At 51.6% G+C, this 17,845-nt stretch overlaps 7 protein-coding genes and 1 non-coding gene across 8 annotated transcripts; 2 read left to right on the top strand and 6 right to left on the bottom strand.

Annotated features, from left to right (window-relative positions):
- Window positions 1-331: 331 nt before the first annotated feature.
- Window positions 332-4,399, bottom strand: QC763_115620 (uncharacterized protein; the record flags this gene model as incomplete). Its single annotated transcript, XM_062908138.1, has 4 exons — window positions 2,574-4,399; window positions 2,457-2,514; window positions 2,338-2,397; window positions 332-2,289 (listed from the first exon to the last, which is right to left on the bottom strand). Exons 1-4 carry the CDS (start codon window positions 3,072-3,074, stop codon window positions 332-334), a joined length of 2,577 nt encoding a protein of 858 aa, XP_062771181.1. The 5' UTR covers window positions 3,075-4,399.
- On the top strand, window positions 4,285-6,439 carry QC763_0018340 (uncharacterized protein; the record flags this gene model as incomplete). The annotated part of the gene is made up of 2 exons (XM_062905357.1): window positions 4,285-5,317; window positions 5,799-6,439. The coding sequence occupies 2 exons, from the start codon at window positions 4,285-4,287 to the stop codon at window positions 6,437-6,439; spliced, it is 1,674 nt and encodes a 557-aa protein (XP_062771180.1).
- Window positions 5,478-5,560, bottom strand: QC763_0018350. Its single transcript has one exon. It is a non-coding gene; the product is annotated as a tRNA-OTHER (tRNA).
- A 156-nt stretch (window positions 6,440-6,595) lies between the features above and the next one.
- On the top strand, window positions 6,596-7,324 carry QC763_0018330 (uncharacterized protein; the record flags this gene model as incomplete). Its single annotated transcript, XM_062905356.1, has 1 exon — window positions 6,596-7,324. One exon carries the CDS (start codon window positions 6,596-6,598, stop codon window positions 7,322-7,324), a length of 729 nt encoding a protein of 242 aa, XP_062771179.1.
- A 1,536-nt stretch (window positions 7,325-8,860) lies between these two features.
- On the bottom strand, window positions 8,861-11,576 carry QC763_115600 (uncharacterized protein). The gene is made up of 2 exons (XM_062908137.1): window positions 10,800-11,576; window positions 8,861-10,748 (listed from the first exon to the last, which is right to left on the bottom strand). Exons 1-2 carry the CDS (start codon window positions 11,240-11,242, stop codon window positions 9,089-9,091), a joined length of 2,103 nt encoding a protein of 700 aa, XP_062771178.1. The 5' UTR covers window positions 11,243-11,576; the 3' UTR covers window positions 8,861-9,088.
- Window positions 11,577-11,735: 159 nt separating this feature from the next.
- Window positions 11,736-13,100, bottom strand: QC763_115590 (uncharacterized protein). The gene is made up of 3 exons (XM_062908136.1): window positions 12,433-13,100; window positions 12,197-12,365; window positions 11,736-12,132 (listed from the first exon to the last, which is right to left on the bottom strand). The coding sequence occupies exons 1-3, from the start codon at window positions 12,915-12,917 to the stop codon at window positions 11,893-11,895; spliced, it is 894 nt and encodes a 297-aa protein (XP_062771177.1). The 5' UTR covers window positions 12,918-13,100; the 3' UTR covers window positions 11,736-11,892.
- Window positions 13,101-14,708: 1,608 nt separating this feature from the next.
- QC763_115580 (Sirtuin 2 protein) lies at window positions 14,709-15,968 on the bottom strand (the record flags this gene model as incomplete). Its single annotated transcript, XM_062908135.1, has 1 exon — window positions 14,709-15,968. The coding sequence occupies one exon, from the start codon at window positions 15,966-15,968 to the stop codon at window positions 14,709-14,711; it is 1,260 nt and encodes a 419-aa protein (XP_062771176.1).
- Window positions 15,969-16,619: 651 nt separating this feature from the next.
- QC763_115560 (uncharacterized protein) lies at window positions 16,620-17,471 on the bottom strand (the record flags this gene model as incomplete). The annotated part of the gene is made up of 1 exon (XM_062908134.1): window positions 16,620-17,471. The coding sequence occupies one exon, from the start codon at window positions 17,469-17,471 to the stop codon at window positions 16,620-16,622; it is 852 nt and encodes a 283-aa protein (XP_062771175.1).
- Between the last annotated feature and the right edge of the window lie 374 nt (window positions 17,472-17,845).

Below are 17,845 nucleotides of genomic sequence, written 5' to 3'. Positions count from 1 at the left end.
GACGCTTCGTTTGCGCTTGCCGATTCTCGTATATCTTGTTTGGTTTAATTTCGTCAACCAGCTCATGAAGGCAACCACAAAACCACAACCGTAGGTTTTCTCACCTGACCCCGCACACCAGAGCTTCCCGAATCGCGCAGCCTTGTCACGTTTGGTTGCCTTGGTTGGCTGGAAACATGGACTGGATAGGTAACCTAAACTCCGGGGTATACGAATTAATCATTCTGGCTTCGTTATGTACATTGCATAGGATTGTGCCTTGGGTCATATTAACAAAAACACGCCGCTCACATCATCGATCCGACTGACTTTATTGCCCTTCTCCACCTCATCACCTGCTCTCATCTTCACCCTCGTCCACAACAACCACCACATAACGCGTCGAAGTCGCTTCGGAAAACTCGGCATCCTCCCCACTGTCCTCTGTCACCGAGACAGCATGGTTACTATCGGTGCTGTTCGATACGATTTGAGTGGTTCCGTCCAAGGCATTGATCGCAACGGTGTGGTGCCGATGACGTGCCAGCAGCTCTGGTGGCGCTGTCCCCTCAGCGAACACCACCACATGGCGCTTCGGTCTCTCGGTACCAGCAGCGACTGACCTCTCTTCGTCAATGACGTACCTACTGCCCGCGGCCAAGAGAGGATCAGTCGTCGGTGCGTGAGGGGCCTCTCTCATGACATAGCGACGTTCGGGATTGGATTGATTGCTGTTTTCCCTTGTGGGTGGCTGATTCGTCCCAAGCCCATCCGGACTGTCCTCCAGAGAGGCCTGAAAGCGGACTTGGCGGACTTGACCGCCCGTCGTCTCAACACTTCCTGCTCCAGTTATCGTTGTAATTGAGGAGTTGTCGACACTGAAGTGCCGACGGTGGGTGCGATTCTTGCGGCCGCTAGGAGAGCCTGGAGTCTCGGCAAAAGGCCTGTTCTTCTTGCCTTTGCTCAGAATACCTGGTCGTCCAGCAGGATAGAACTCGGCAACTTGATGGTCGTTGACCAGAAGAGGAGCTGTTTCTTCATCTGTTGCAGGTTGTGCGCGATGCCGACCCATATCAACATCAGAACTACCAGGCCAGCCTTGTACAAATATGACGCTCAGCAGACCGGTTGTTGCGGCGACAAGCGCCAAAGACTGAACCAAGATCTGGAACCCCCATACCCAAGTAATGGCGCCAGCAAATAGGGGTCCGACCAAGCCTCCCCAAGCAGCCGCGATATTTGGAAGACTAGATGCCTGGGCGGCCGCACTTGACGGGTCGTTGACTGCCGTAGGTCCCACTACGTTCGTAATCTCCTTGATCAATGGATCTCCGCACAGTCCTATGGCGAAAGATATGGCGGCGAGAGTCAACAGTAATGGATTCGTGAGAATACCATGGTTGTCTTCCGTGGTCTGTCCTGTCGCCGAGACAAGCGACAAGATACCAGGAACCGACGCCAAAAACCCAATGGATGTCAACCAACGGGCTGATCCAGGGATTCGAGCAGTAAAGGCGCCGGCCAAAACCCCAACCACCGCGGCAGGGGCTGACAGCCACACAAACATCAACCCAGCCCCTAGTTCTGTCCACCCAAATTTTTGCATTATTCGGAGAGGGAGTACGGTGGCAAGCGCAGTCGTCAGGAGGCTGAGGACAAAGTAGCCATACACAGCCACCAACAGGCGAAAGCTCCAGGTGGATGGCTCTGAAAGGATAGTAGAAGCGCTACTTCTACTCGACATTACGGAGGATACCGATTGTGGGGATCTCGATCTCGATGAACGCATTCTGCTAGCAATAGCGGGCGTGGCCCTATGGAGTTCAGGACTCATGGTGCCGTAGCCGCGAGGTTCTGTTGCGGAAGTAGGTTCTGCACCGTAGTCGATGTCGGTGACTGCAAGGCCGATTTCAATCTTGGGAGTGATCATTGCAGCGATCATTGTCAGCAAAAAGGTGAAGGTGATGAGAGCATACGCAAGGTAGAAGACGGCTTCTGGACCCTTGTGCTGCGTGTAGAGAAAACCGGAGAGCGCAGGTGCTCCGGTCAAGGCCAGCCCCTGAATGAAGGCAGGTGAAACCCAAGACAAAGTTGGTGCCCGGTCATTGATGGCAACTGCTGTTGCCAACATGCCAGAACATGCACCAGTCGTTGCCGCGGAAGAAACACCCTGGAGAGCTCGAGCGGCAATCAGCATCTGGAGGCTGGTTGCAGTCTGAATCAGCGCAAACGAGGCTCCTGCAAATGCGAGTCCTGCGAGTAGAATGACCCAGGTCAAAGGCCCTTGCCGAGTTACGAAGGGCATCAAGGCTATCAACAGTCAGGCACGCTCTAAGTGGTAAAGACAAGAAGACCTACGGGATACCACAGCAGCTGTTCCGCCAGCTGCAGCGAGAAACACAGCAATCCACACTTGGACTTTGGTTGACAAAAGTTAGCAAAGTGAGCATCAACGGGTGTTCCTTGGTGCCGCTTACTTTGTGCTGGTGGGACATGTGTTTTCTCTTCAATAATGGTAGGAACCAACGGAACAAGCTGGCGACCTGAAGTCAGTGATGATGTTCTTGCTTTGGACGGTGAAACTGAAGTCATACTAATCCCGTGAGGAAGGCATCTGTAAAAGCGGCAAATTTTGCCAGGGAAACGAGAAAGAACATTTTTGCTGGACCAGCGGTGGTTGTTCTGTGCGAATCTCGCGAGACAAATGTTGTAAATGTCGGCGCGGAGAGGGAACCTGGGAGGTCGTCTGATGTGGGAATGGCTGGTGAAGGCAGTGTTGTAGTGGGTATATCGGTGGTGGCAATGCCCGCATTGCCAGACCCGTCCAGAACAGGGTCATCTTCTGTCTGATGAGATTCAACTTTCGGCGTTACCACCACGTCGTTGTCCTTGGCCCCGTCCTCATGTTCCAGTCGCGCGGAAGAAGCACCTGGGTCCTCGTCGTCGTCGTCGTCGTCGTCGTTGTTGTTGTTGTTGTTGTTGTTGTTGTTGTTGTTGTTGTTGTTGTTGTTGTTGTTGTTGTTTTGGTGGCTATGGCCTGAGCGGTCTGAGACCGGGCTCTGGGCTCGGCTGCCCGGTGTAGATATTGGAGCCATATGGACTTCACCTCACCGAGCAGTCGATATTGCATGTCAACACTCGCCTCTTAGCGGAGCATGACAACGAGGAAAAAAGTCCTGGTGACAAGAAACACCGGCACCACAGCCTATTATCTCTCCCAAAGGCTGGTTATAAGCCGCCTCACTCAAGTGACTGGCAGGCAGATCTATCGCTGGAAATCAGGTGGGGGTTCCAGTTTGGCGAACCGCAGCAGCTTCTCCAATCTCCCCCGCTTAACAGCTCCACACGCTCCCGCAGTTGGCGCCATCCCATTGGAGAAACACCTGAGCAGCAGGCTCCCGAGCAGGGATGAGCTCTCGCCATCCGGCGCCAAGCTCTCTCACCAGTGAGTGTCCACTGCTGCTAACCAAGATTGGGCTCCCGAGCCATGTTATCGTCACTTTCAGGATTGAGCTTCACAAGATGCAACGAGGCTCGTCAAGACTCCGCGCCATTACGACCGTTGATAGCCTCAGATCCACTGAGAAAGAAACCCTGGAGGACCCTTACGACCCCCCGCATGCCCCTCGGGCCCACACCGCTCAGGCCTCATGCTTCAACAACATCGCGGGGCACTGCAACCTCGACTCCCTTGTATTTTGTGTCTTCCGTTTTGGGCGCTGCCATTCGCCCCAAGATAGCGTCACATGCATCTACTTGGCCACGCTTACGTACTGCAAGCAGCACCAAGGGTCTTGGGTTCGCCCGGGTATCTTCCCCCATCGCGACGACTTCACGGCAGCTGATATGGCCAGGCCAGCATGTCGAGGTTTGAGAAAGACATGATATGTGGGATGTATGAGATGAAGCTGACAACACCTCAGAGTTCGTGGTTGGGCAGCATGATGCAGGTCCCAAACTCAAACCGTTCCACCCGACACGAGACTCCGATCCCAAGTCGAAGTCTATTTTGTGGCACCTTCTTGTTCATGACGTGGTGTTGATGTTCCTTGACAAAATGATTTGTTCAGCTCCCGATCTTGCAACGCCTCCATTCGATATGCTTGGTCGTGACGAGAAACCAGCTTCGACATGGCCGATCTGATAGACCTATCGCAACAGTCACCTAGTTCGCTTTCACCATGGGAGCCATCCGTACTCCTACAGCTGTGGAATCCAGATGTTCAAGCGTGGTCATGTCTTGGCTGGACTCGGGCAGAACGTCGCTGCAGACGAGTCCTCAGCCAGGCCAAAAGGGAGGCTACCATGAGAATTCTCCCAGGTCTCGGCCTGTCTGGTTCGCACGATGTCGATTTCGAGACCAAACTTCTCGGCGAGTTGAGCCACGAATGCTTGTGCCGATATCACAGCGACGACGAAACTGCAAAGACCTTGGTGGAGCAGTGGAAGACGGCTTTGAAGAAGGCCAGTTCGCAATATCAGAAGACGGAGCGAACTACATCAAAGGAATCTTTGAGCACGGATTCCGTGGCTCATCACGCTCGAACGCAGTCGCCGCCCCTGAGTTCCACAGAATCGGAGGAGACAACGGAAGTCATGCCCAAGGACCACCCGGAAGACTCTACGGTACTAAAGCAAGAGGCCATCGTTGAACAAACGATAGAGCAGTCAATATCTGCCAGTTCTCCTAGATTAAACTCCACCGAGTCAGCATCACCGCCAGCGGGGAAAACGCCCCCAAAGCTGGACTTTTCTACCCCCGTTCCAGGCGCAACACCGTCCAAATCGCCAGAAGTCAGCAAGTCTACACCTTTATTTGACTTCACTCAGCTCTTCCAGACCCCTGGCTCCCACAAGCCTACAGTCAACCCACACAAAGGCACACCTGCCCCAGCGGCCTTCAAATATGATCAGTCTAGAACACCCGGCACCTCCAGCACAGCAGACATGTCGCACTCTTCACTCGCAAGTCTTAACCCTAACGAGAATAGCCCTTCCTTTGTCTTCACAAGTTCATCGACTCCTTCTAGGCCTCCAGCCGACACAGAGGGGAGCCTTCCCAAGTCTGAAAATCCTTTCCGATACTCCGGGAGCCCTATTCGCGAGGCTGGGCAGCGAATTATAAAGAGTCTAAGGGAGGTTGGGGATATGGAAGTGCCGAACGAGCTAGACGGTGATATATCAGGGTTGGGGCAGAGTATTGAGAGATTGCGGCTTCGTCTTGAGAAGGGACGCACACTGTGCCGCAGTGGACCAGATGCGGGCTCTGAAGGTGATGATGAGACTTCTGACCAGGATGGAAAAAAGAAGGATGGAGTGAAGGAGGAGGACTCTCCCTGTTAGACGCCAAAGACTGCCGGTCCTCCGTTGGATGGTGGGGGTCAGTCGTCGAAGTAGGACAGAAGTTTGTTGAGATCTGAGGAGCTGATGTGTAGTATGATAATGACTTCAGATGTGCAGGGTAATTAGAGGACAGATAAAAGAACAAGAGGGTGTTTTAGCTGCGGCTGGGATCGAACCAGCGAAGTCCAATGCCTACCGCAAGGTAGATCATGGTGCATTCCCGCTCTGCCACGCAGCGTTATTATTCCCATATTCTCTTTTTTGCTGTCCAAGTATACTTTGATGTGGTGTATTCTGGGGGGTTCGACTTGGTTAATATACTGATGGTTGTGGACAGCTCGGCGTGACTGTGCTGCCAGTTCGTCAGTGACTCACCGTGACTCACCTCGTTCGTATCTGATGACGGCCTCGAACCGCATGGTAGTTGGGTCTGCTCTTTGGGGGGGGTTCCACTTCCAGGTTGAAACCTGATGCAGCTTGCGTCATCACCTGCCGCCCTACCCGGCGCATTCAGAACGCCTCGGAGGATTGTGCACAAATTGTCCAAAAGGCCAGAGAACTTTCAAACCAGCGCAACGTTTTATCTGCATTACAGTTTCACGTCCTTGATCAGCGATTCCAGGAAGTCGCCACGGCTGCCGACAACACCTACTCATGGATTCTTGATGGCCAGGACGTCACACCCTCAGGCGACTTCCAAGAACACGAGTCGAAGTTGAAAGCCGTTCAGCTTGCAGATGAGTGGCTTCGAAAAGGCGATGGCGTATTGCACATTTCCGGAAAGCCTGGGGCCGGAAAATCAACGCCCATGAAATTTCTCTGCGAACATGAGACTACCTACGAGAAATTGGGAGAGTGGGTTGGCGATGTCAGGAAGTTGGTGCTTGGAAAGTTCTTCTGGAGACAAGGCACTCCCTTACAGAAAAGTCTGTCAGGCCTGAAGCGTGCCCTGCTATACAGCGTCCTGAAGCAGTTCCCAGAATTCATCGAAACCATCTTTCCACAGCATCGGGACCCTTCGGAATATCAACCCGGAATTCAGCCTCCGGCGCTTTCCATTAACAACAAGGAGATCTCGGACGGATTAAATCAGCTGCTGTGTAGTCCCGATGTTTAAAGTCACCAGCGGCTTGCCCTTTTCATCGACGGTCTGGACGAATTTGAGGATGATCATCAGTCACATCACGACCTCCTGGACGCTATTATGGAGTGGGTTGACAGTTCCAGAGGCTGCATGAAACTCTGTGTTTCAAGCAGAGAGGACCGAGTCTTCATGAAACGCTTTCGCGCCCAGCAGAGATTCCGGCTACACGAGCTCAATGCGGCGGAAATTTTGGCAGTCATTAAACAAGGACTGTTTGCAAACCCGAACTTCCAAGGCCTTCGAGACAAACAGCCTGCGGACTGTGATCGCCTCATACGTGAACTAGCGCGCAAGTCCGAAGGCGTCTTCCTTTGGGTCATTTTGGCCATCCGGAATGTGGTCGAGTCATTGGAATGCCATGAGTCACTGGATAATATCAGCAAGAAGGTGGACTTGCTGCCACGAAAACTTCACGATCTCTTCACAACCATCCTCACTTCGATCCCAGAGTCACAGCTGAGCGAGTTTTGCTGCACTCTGGCTTATGCGCTGGTAGCTGCAAGACTAACGGCGGCTCCAGGAATATACGAATTTTCAAGCTGGCAGGCTTCTCTTTGCTCATTGTCTCGGTTTTCATTCTTGGACGAGTATATGCAAAGCTCCAGCAAGGGCATCCAACGTTCCGGAATGATGGGCGACGAGATGGAACAACGAATTTCGAGGTCTGCGGCACATTTGTTAGCCCGTTCTCGAAATCTCCTTACAGTTAGTTTCGAAGGCTTTCCACACGGTTACTTCTACTTCATTCACTGTTCCATCCCCGAGTTTGTTGTCGAATTCCTTCAGCATGGTTCCGCTGCCTATATCAGCACCTTCTGGACAGCAATGGTCACTTCAATGCTCTTGCAGCCTATTTAGACACTCTAAGAAGAGCTGTCGAGTTTCGGCTCGTACCGTTTGTGTGACGATGTGGCGCTCTGTGCCGTTGCGGGTTTGGTTTCGTCCCTGAAGGCATTAACGGAAGCTACTCCAACTTATTCCACCTATTTGGACGCGATTGACACAGAGTTACTCAAAAGGTACCAGTGCGAACATGACAGAGCCAAAAGCGTATGGGAAAGGGGCGACACTTCAGTTCTATTCTTTTGGCCTCTCTACATGGCCTCCGACTACGGCGTCCCCAATTACGTTCTCTGGAAAGTGCCAAATTATCCTCAGCTCTTCACCGGGCGGGAGGGTTTTTGTTTGGCAGTATCAATTGTCGCAAATCACAGTCTTCCGTGATTTAAAATACTCGCAAAAACATTTTTCTACAGAGATCTTACAAGAATGCGTGATTCCCGCTCAGCGGGTTTACAAAGGTTACGGCTATTGAAACAACTCATGGACATGGGACTTGACCTGAACCACAGAGCCCTTGGCGCTGAGGTTACCATGTGGGCAGTCGTAATAAACCATCTCATCCAGTTCCCGCACGCCTTGGCGTGGAAACTGGTCAGGCTCGGCTTGGAATATGCTCTTCCAGAGCCGTCTTGAGTGGAACGACGCGGGCCGAATGGTCAGGCTCTTTAGCGGAGAGCCTCATACGAGATTGAGCGTTGGGACATCAGACCTGACCGCTTGCGAGTGGGGACGTGTCTCAAACAGATGGACGGACTCCTCGTCAATCTCCGGAGCTTCCTCACCTGCGATAGTGAAAGTTGCACGTGTGAAAACCAAAAGGGCACAGATGCCGATGGAAGCTCAAGAACGGAAAATGGAAAACGGGAGAAAAATCCCCCCAAGAGTACGACTTTCTTGCCACCGATATGGACTCGATCCGTTTGCTGTTGGCATCCAGAAAAGGAAGACCGAGAGGCAGTTCTCAAGATCCTGATCAAAGACAGGCAGCTACATCTTCACCTCTTGCCCACAACCGGCAAGCTACGCCGCGGACCGCTCCAGCAACATCATGGCCCTCTTGGATTCCAACACAAGCTCATCACATCTCCTTAACCAACTTCGTCAACCGACTCCGAACAACGCCCTGGTCACCCAACTCAGCCTCACTCCCATGGCTTCTTGTCGGTAGGTAGCACACACGAAACTACTAATTCTCAGCAAAGCTGACACTGACTCAGCACTATTGCTCTTCTCGAACCTGAAAAATCCAGACAGTGGTCCAGCAAACCTCAGTTGGCAACTTGACCCACTTCGTATCCTTTGGCGCCTCTTGGCAAAGCTGCCTGGTTTGAGGAGGAATCGGCCGACGAGTTCTCACAGGTAGACAAAGTGGTGTTTCTTCCTAGGTCAAGCTTTGTCTTTTGGTCTTTCCACAGTGGGTAGGGCCACTGTCGAGCGTATCTGGCGTGGCTTTTTCTTCTTTTTCTTTTTTTTTCTTTTGCTTGTTTATTTACATTATTCTGATTTAGCTGGATAACCTTTGAGCATGGCGTTGGGTGGTACTGGAATTCATTTCTGTTATACACAAAAGTTATGGTACCAGAGAGACGTGTAATGCTGTTTCTTGGATGTGTATGCGTTGGACATGATGACCACCGAGTATACACACAACCCTACGCGATAAAAGTTGATACAAAGTCTTAGTTCTAATTCAAACTTTGGACCTATCCGTGACCACCTAACCGTAGATGAGGTAGCTTAAATAGGCATTGTGCAACATAAATAAACCACGATAAGCACCTAGCTCTTCACATCAACCTCGCCACCCACTTCTGGCGCAGTCGCAACTTGCATCCAAGGTTTCCTAATCACCTCCTCACAATTCGCATCAAACCTCAAATTCCACAACCTAACCGAAGTCATCCACCTCTCCGTCTTCTTCAGCTCAAACTCCCGACCAAACATGCACCTAACAAACTGAACACCCGCCTCCATCCCAAGCTTCCCTTCCTTTTTGGTCTCCAACATGGGCTTCTCACACGCCTTGAGAAGCTTGCGAAACTTAACCATCAACCGGTCACCCGCCTCCAAAAACTCTTCCACAACCTCCTTATCATCTTCGTCCCCTATCCTGTCTACCACCTCTTCACTCCGCTTGATTCTGCCGGTTAGTCTGATAAGAAGCAGCCACATTTCACCAGCCATCTCTGAAATCGGTGCTGACGGGCCCTTGTCATAGACAGTCCAGTCGTAGATCCACTTGCCGATCGAGTTACCATCGAATACCGAGCCCAGGAGGAGGATGGGCTCCTCGGTGGGGTCCCAATTTTTGAGCCAATATCCTGAAGGGATGCCATATTTCTCGGCGTCTGCAATGGTGGCGGCCCGCGGAGCCGGTAGTCGGGGCTTGCCTGAAGTTTTTGGCTGTTGCTCTGCTGATTTGCGAACCGGCTGCTCTAAGGGATGCTCCTCATGTGCAGTGTGGTGCTGCATTCCAGCAACGTCTAGGTTTTTTGGGTCGCTTGCCTCCTGAAGCGGTGCAATCGCGGGTTCCTTGAGTTTGATGGTTCGCATTTTCTTGGTCTGGAGAATAATGTGGGCTAGGCCAGTAACATTTTCTTCATCAGAGTCTGATTCCAGATCGACTGGATGCTTTCTTCTCTGGTCATTACCGCTGGGTGTTTTTGGTTGATGGCACTCGCTGCATTCCTCCCCATTCGGACCAGGTTTTCCAGTGGGTTTCACGGTGTAATCTGTGACAGGGGCCATGGGCGCAGCAAGATCGTCGTCTAATTCGATTACCACCCGAGTGAACTTCTTTTTGCAAGTTGGACATTGCACGCGAGCTCCCAGTTTGCCCGGTGAAGTGGTACGACACCAAGGACAACTCGAAAGCCCCGTATCACCTGAGCTATCAGCTTGCGGAACCTCTAGAGCTCTGCAGACTATGCTCATGTCAACCTTTTGATAGGGCACGAAGGCATCTTCAAACATGGCCGATCGATCGATTTCCTGATGACTGGCACTCTCATGCAGCGAGTACAGCTTCCGTCGAATTCTGCGCTCCCCTTTCCTCCCCTTGAACCGATCATTCAAGATGAACTCTAATGCCTCCCATGATGTGATAGTCTTGAGATGGATGGGGAGTGTGCGTCCTGTGGCGTCTTCAAGCACAAAGTGCTCGCCGCTGTCGACACCTCTCTCAAGCCTCAAGAGAACTGCCCCCATGCTGGTCAGGTCTCTCGACATAGTGAACATCAAGGTGACAATCTGAAATGCCGAGTCTTTCAGATCCATCCCTATCGAAGACAGGAAGTCGAGTTTCGACATAATGCGTGAACCGATGAATCTGAAGGACTTTTCGATCGACTGTCCAAATTTTTGAACTACCTTGGTTGTGTTTTTCTCGGCATTGTCAATTCGTTTGGCCGTTGCCTCCTGGCTTTGTTGTATGAGGCGTCTATAGCTCATTAGATTAGTCCGGGAGTTGAGCTTTCTCTGATTTACTTACACAGTCGTGGCATCGAGAAGAAGGTTCAAGGACACAGTGAGTCCCGCCACCTTCGCGCGGAACTGCTCGACATCTTTCTCTTCAAACTTCCATTGAATCTTTCGAGTGACATCCCTCAAGACGTTCCCTGACCCGTTGCTGGCCAGGCTGGAGCCGTATTTGCTGCTGATTCGGTCTCGAAACTCCTGAAGAGCTGCGCAGACCTGGTTGACAGTGGCTTGGGCGATTGCCCCCAAGTCCTGTAACCCGCTTGCGAAACCAGGTCCTTGATATATTTTCACTACTTGCTCAAGCGACTTTTGGAGTAGCGTTAGGCTTTCGACGAGATCGCGATATGTCTTCTTCGAACCACGGCAATCGTCCAAGGCTGACCTGATGTCGTTGATCAGTGAGAGAAGTGCTAGAAAATCACCGACAGCGCCGAATGTCAGCGTGAACTCCATGGCTGCCTAGAAGGTAGTTGACATAACGCTGCATGTAGTTGAGAACTTGAGATGAGTTGCTGGGGAGCTGAGGACCCCATCATGAGGGCGCCAAGGAGTTTCGTATCAGCGGGGCGCAGCACGCCATTGTCAATCTCCATTGGCTCAAAGATTCGAGGCAAACCGTACAAGCTGGCGGTGCGCAGGGCTGACCGAGCGGCAGAATCTGGTGCTAGGGTTAGGCAAAACTTTGAATGGCACTGGGCCAAAAGGCATGAGACAAGACAAATGATGCAGACCGCATGGGCGTTAACAAATCGGTGTTCTCTAGAAGCACAAACCGGAAATGATGAAGTGGTGTGGAGGGGAAAAGACAGCTTCCGTGTGCAAATTGCCGCCTTGAAAATCGCTCGTGGACAGCTCCCTCCTTAGCTACAAAGATTACACGATTCACAATCTACCCAATGATGGCGTCTTGATTCAATATTGTGGACCAAAACTCTCATCCATCAAACTCCAAACAACTTCAGCTCGTTAGAGTGAATGATATTATCATGGAAACTAGTCAAGTAAATTAGGTATGTAGAGTAAGAGGTATCAAGTCTATCAGGTGGTATCCAAAAATGCAGTTCGTAACCTCATTCCCATCCCCGTCATCGCCCCATTGATCTTCAGATCATAGAGAGCTTCTTCATGGCCTTGCGCGCAAACTCAAATACCAAAATGCTGCCCCAGAGATTGAAAATCAATGAGATGAAGTGGTAAGCGAGATACCCATGAAGGTCATTCAAGGAGTAGTATGAGTACAACCCGTTGATGAAGGTGGCTTTGTAGACGATGCCGAGGACAATAATCGCTGTCAGAACGGGCACGGCAGCAATTGTGAACATCTTGAGAGCAGATCGTTCGGCCTAGGAAGGAGATGAGAAGTTAGATTTCAATTCTTCAAGGAAAAGCACAAGAACTCGAGCTTACCGTGGGAACCTCAGCGCCACGGATCTGGGTCCATCGTCTGATCAAGCCAATACTGATAACAAGAGTCGTGAGACCGAGCAAACCGAAGTAGGTATGGCCGATAATGGGGGTAGCCCTAGCGAGTCTGAAGTAATTTGTTCCTCGAGAGCCATAATTTCTGATCGAATTACTGAAGTACAGACGAACATATTAGAGGCAATCCAATGATGGAAACTTGGCGAGTAGTTCACACTTACATAACGGTCTGAAGGATGAAAACGATCAGCGCGAAAAGAGCGATCAAGACAAGCAAAATCGTGTACACGATCCGGGAGATCGAGTGCCCCTTCGATGGGGATGCGAGGGCCTTCGTGGTGAGAATAGCCGTGACGAAAAGACAAAGCCGGCCGGCCATGGTAAAGAAGTTGAGCGCAGTGTACCGTTTCAAATATGACAGGTCGTAATAATCAACGTAATCAAACATAATGACCAGCTCGAGGATATTGCTGAGCAGCGAGCAGATAACTCCGGCCAGCGCAACGGACCGGGTTGCTGTTATTCTAAATCTGCTGTGGGAAGGAGCGTCGCTTTCGATATCATCTTGATGCTTCTTCGAGTTGACCAAGCCGCGTCGGATGGACAGATCGAGTGCGAGACGGGCCAGAACATAAATGCCAAGAACGATTGCAATGCCCAGCATGACTACCGGCGTCCACGCGACGGCGGTATAGTTGACGGCCATGCTGATGGTAGGTTGTGTTGGGGATTGTTGTGGTGATAGTGGTGATGACTACTTCTGAGCAGACTGTCATGGGAGTGTCCTTGATATACATACCTATTCCCAAGGGTAGCAACAGCCGAGACACGGCTTGATGTGCCTCGATCTTTTTGGCCCCGTGGCGGTGCGGTGGAGCATGAAGTGTTGTTGGTTGCTGGTTTTGACGAGGATGGCCAGTTAAAAGCGAGGCCAAGACGATAAATACCACCACCAGTAACAATTGGGCTCCCAGATCTGGACTCAGCCCCCGAAATTTCGTCTTCTGATTTTTCAAGCAGACATACGCTCACTTTGATGCTAGTTTTTACGAGTGTACGTTCTGGGTTAAAACTGTGCAGACAGTGACTTTGATCACTCCTCGTTGTCACCAGACGCCAGACTATAACCTACCAAGCCCTTTTTCATCCACAGTCTCGACCACGGGTCTATGAATGGCTCGGCAACACGTTGCTATCGTCAACTTTGAGGTTATGAGCACCGCCCTTTTTTCCGTGACGGCGTGCTTACCCAACTTTCAATATGAAAATCTCAGAAGGCAGTCACCGGCTTATGCTTGCCAAGGGGTCACAAGGATCTCGTGTACCTCAGCAAAACCATGTGCAATCTCGCTGCAACTGTTCTTCACGTCTTTATTAAATGTCGACAGGATCCATTTTGAAAGGTAGCGACCGCCTTTGGTGAGTTGCAATACCATAAACTGCATAGGTAGGTAGGGTTGGCTTCTTTTGGCAGCATCAGGGTTACCCAGAGTCTCACCTGACGTTACACACAACACTATGCTGTTGTCAACGTGAGGTCAGCATATTCCAGCACACAGCCACATGCGAGTAACAGTTGGGATATCATAGATGTTATATATCTTTCGAGAGGCCTCCGCTACAGCTTTGACATTTCATAGTGACTCCTGGCCGTCTTTTGCGCTCGAATTGGGGTGGCTGTTGGAGCTGTTGATGATTAACGCCGCCTGAGCCCTGCCCCCCAACTGCAGCACCTTCCAGATCTCGCCAGGAGCTGATGCGTTGCGATAAAAAAAAAGAAAGGAATGCGAGAAAATTATCGCGAGATGGGCAGTGAAGCCGCGATAAAACGGTGTGGTGCTGTGATTCTCTGGTGTGACGAAGTATTTTCCTAGTCGCTGACACAAGTACCCTGCATTGCCCGAACCACAGTTCGAAAGAGGCCTCCTTCTCCACACGCTGGACACATGCTTCGAAGAGGCAAGTTGATGATAGTTTCACCCACAATTCACTTGTGGCCTGACAGGAAATCCTCTCATGGCTTGATATGGTGAGTCGAAATTTCGATTTCGATGTAAAATGTCATTAGGGAGGTAGATCAAGATGCCATCCTTTGGTTGCCAGCACAGCAATATGGGACTGACGCTTATCGATCACTGCAGTGAGAGCAGTTGTTTACGCAAGGGGAACTTCTGTCGTGAAATCTTTCAGCGATTCGAGATGTGTTTGACGTGGTTTTTTTTACCGTTTGGCTAGGGGTAAAACTCAAACAAATGAGCACCAGTGTAGAAGGTTGATACTAGTATGTTGTTGGATTTGACTCCGATTTCTGCCTGTAGCCATACAATAACTTGTGTTCCCTCGAATGCCTCACTGGCTGACAACGCCCATGACTAACCGTTGACCCCTTTGTAACCGTCTGCGAACCAGTTGCAACGTCCCTTGGTATCCATGATACACGTGTATCCCGTAGAGCCTCCTTCATAACCATATGATAAGTGTCATGACACCTACCTACCTAAGCAGAGCTCTTAGTGTCCCCCGGTTGCTGACCGCCCGCCTTCTGCTCACTAACTACCCTACCCTCCCCGTCCGGCATGTCCACTGGCTTCAAAGCGTTCGCCGTTTCCACCGAGACTTCCACCGTCTTCGTGATATCAGTGTTCTTCACCGAGCTCTTGATTGCCGCCGCATCCTCGCCCACAGGATCAACCTCATTAACCACCTTTCCCTCACCATCCGGCTTGTTCTCAGGATTCAAAGCCTCCACATGACTGCCTTCCTTCTCCTTCTCCTTCTTCTCCCCCAAATGCAACACCTCATCCACCTCCTCCGCCAACTTGGCGACCTCATCATGCAAAGCCTCAACCCGTTTCTTTGCCCCCTGCAGTTGCCTCTCCGCCTCCTCCTCCCCAACCAACCCCCTCCACTTCTCCTCCAGTTCCTCCCTCCACCCGAGCTCATCCGCCAACCTCCTCACCCCCTCATCACAATCACCCAAAGTCAACACATCATCTGCCTGACACCCCATACTCCCCACCCTCTCCAAATTAAACAACACCCTCGGCACCCTCTCCGCCGCCAAATCCACCAAGCCCGCAAAAGGATGAACCTGCAAACTAGTCCCCATAACCAGCACCAAATCCGCCTCCTCCGCCATGTCCCTCCTGTCAAAAAACGCCTTTGGAAGCTGCTCCCCAAAAAAGACAATATCCGGCTTCACCAACCCCTTACACCCCCCCTCCTCACACCTCGGCACCTCCCCCCGTGAAACAAACTCCCTCATCTTGCCAGCATCAAACTCAGTCTTGCACTCAATACACCTCTGACTCGCAAAACTCCCATGCGCCTCAATAATCTTCTCCGCCGGAATCCCCGCCTCCCTCTCCAAACAGTCAATATTCTGAGTAAACAACTGATGCAACAGCCCCTTCTCCGCGAGCAGCCTAACAAAAACATGCGACACCGTCGGGTGGTAATTCCCCGGGTACAGCTCCTTGGCCAAAACATAAAACGGCCTAGGGTTAACCTTGAAAAACCCCAGATCAAACACCGCCTCCGGCTCAGGCAGGTCGAGCGAGGCAAGGTTCGCGTAGAGACCCGTGTCGGGGGAGCGGAAATCGGGGATCCCGGCGGCGGTGGAGATGCCCGCGCCCGTCATGACGACTATGCGCTTTGCCCGGCCGGAGAGGATGTGTTCTGCCACCGAGGCCAGGGAGCGAGACGACAGGGTTTTGGGAGGGGTGTCCTCGTCGATGACGGAGTGGTCCTGGCCCATTTTGCCTTTGTTTCTCCCGCCGCCGCCTTTCTTTTTCTTCTTTTTGGGTTTTGGTTGATGATGGGCCGACTTGCCTTGGACTGAGAAATCGTTAGACCCGGCGTAAGAATCGTCGAAGTGGTCGAAATCGTCCTCGTCGTCGTCGAAACGTGGCCCTTTGGTGCTGTGGTTGTTTGTGGCGCGAGGCCGGTTCTGATGTGAGTGGCGGCCTATTTTGGGCGATGAGTGGCGGCGGTGATGGCGCCGGACGAATGAGGGGAAAGTGATGGGAAGGGGGAGATTTTGTTTGGTGAACGAGGGTGAGTGAGTATATATGACGCGAGGACTTGAGACAGTATATGTAGCGGGCGTCAAAGAAGGCGCAAGGATCATAAAAGGGGCTGGGTTGATGAAAATGGCTGCCTTCACCAGACGATCCTTTGGTGGCTCGCCGGGTTACATCATCACCGAGGTGAGGTGAGTGCTTATCTCGTAAAAGATTGGAGATAGCCGTTGTGGGGAAGACAGCATCTTGAGGGTTAGGGTTATGGTGCCTTGCGCTCCATCCTCTCATTCTCAACGATTTTCAGTGGTTCCTCAAGACAACGTAAGACAGCTATGAAGCAGTAAAGCCAATTTGAAAATCAAGATTGGCCAAATAATTTGAACTCTCTAAGGCAACGCCCTCCCCTCCCTCGTAGCCTTCCCAACCTCACTCCCCGTCTGATCCTCCGCATACCTCTTATACACCCCAATATACTCCTCTCTCTCACTCCAAGTCCCCTTGACCGTTTCCCTCCCCATAATAGCCTTATACCACCTCTCCCACCTCTCCCAAACCTTCCTCTCTCCCTCCTCCAACCCCTCCCGCTCATCCCTCTTCGGAATGCCCACCCCGCCCTCCTTATAATGATCAATCAACCACAACCTCCCCGCCCAAGGCAAAAAGCTCACATCCACCAACCCAAAACCTCCTTCACTAAACCACCCCTCCCCCTCCTCATCCATCTCCCTCACAAAAGTTCTCAAATTCTCCAAAAACTCCTTCCTCACCCCCTCAAGACTATAAGGCTTATCAGGCGTATGCTGCATAAACCTATACCACCCCGCCACCAATTTCTTCTCCACAAAATTCACCCACAACCTCGCCCTCGCCCTCTCGTAGGGGTCCCATGGCAGGAGCTTCGTCCCAGAGTTGTACTGTTCGTCCAAATACTCGCAAACAATCACGCTTTCGTACAGCACCCGCTGTTTCCCCTCTTCACCGGGAGGTAGGACAAGCGTGGGGATGAAACCGCGGGGGTTGAGGGCGAGGAACTCGGGGGATTTGTGGTAGGGGTTGATCTCGATGTATTGGTAGTCGATCTCCTTTTCTTGGAGAGTGATCCAGGCTCGTTGGACAAAGGGGCAGAACCAGCCCGCGTAAAGTTTTAGAGGGTGATCAGCCGAGTGCTGTTTCGTAAGGACGAGAGCCGGGCCTGTAGCGAAGGGGGAGATGGTTGTGTCGACTTGTTGGGGAGCCATTTCCACTACGTTTTGTGGTCGCGAGTAAGCGTGTGAGTGGCTGAGAGGGATGAGATGTGAAAGATGAGATGAAAGCTGCGCTGGTAAGTTTTGGGGAAGATTGGAGTGCGAAACTGTCAATGACGTACCAGCTCAAAAAAGGCGGGGATGCGGGGAACTCACCTTGAAGGAGAAGGTCGGTCTTCACCGCAACCACGACCGCAACTTATTGTGCATGACTGGACTAGGTAGAGGAAGATAATGTATGTGGACTTGAGGTATAGATCTACAAATAGACAGTATTATATACCACCGCAAACACCGAGGATCAAAAGAACAAGGACACCTCACACGCGGACTTCTTTCAACGCCGTGCTGTTCCACCTGCTGCCAAC

The sequence above is a fragment of the Podospora pseudopauciseta genome, chromosome 1 (assembly GCF_035222475.1).
Source record: "Podospora pseudopauciseta strain CBS 411.78 chromosome 1, whole genome shotgun sequence".
In the NCBI taxonomy this organism is placed as follows: domain Eukaryota; kingdom Fungi; phylum Ascomycota; class Sordariomycetes; order Sordariales; family Podosporaceae; genus Podospora; species Podospora pseudopauciseta.
Note: the sequence above shows the minus strand (reverse complement) of the source record. Positions and strands in the feature narration are given on the sequence as shown.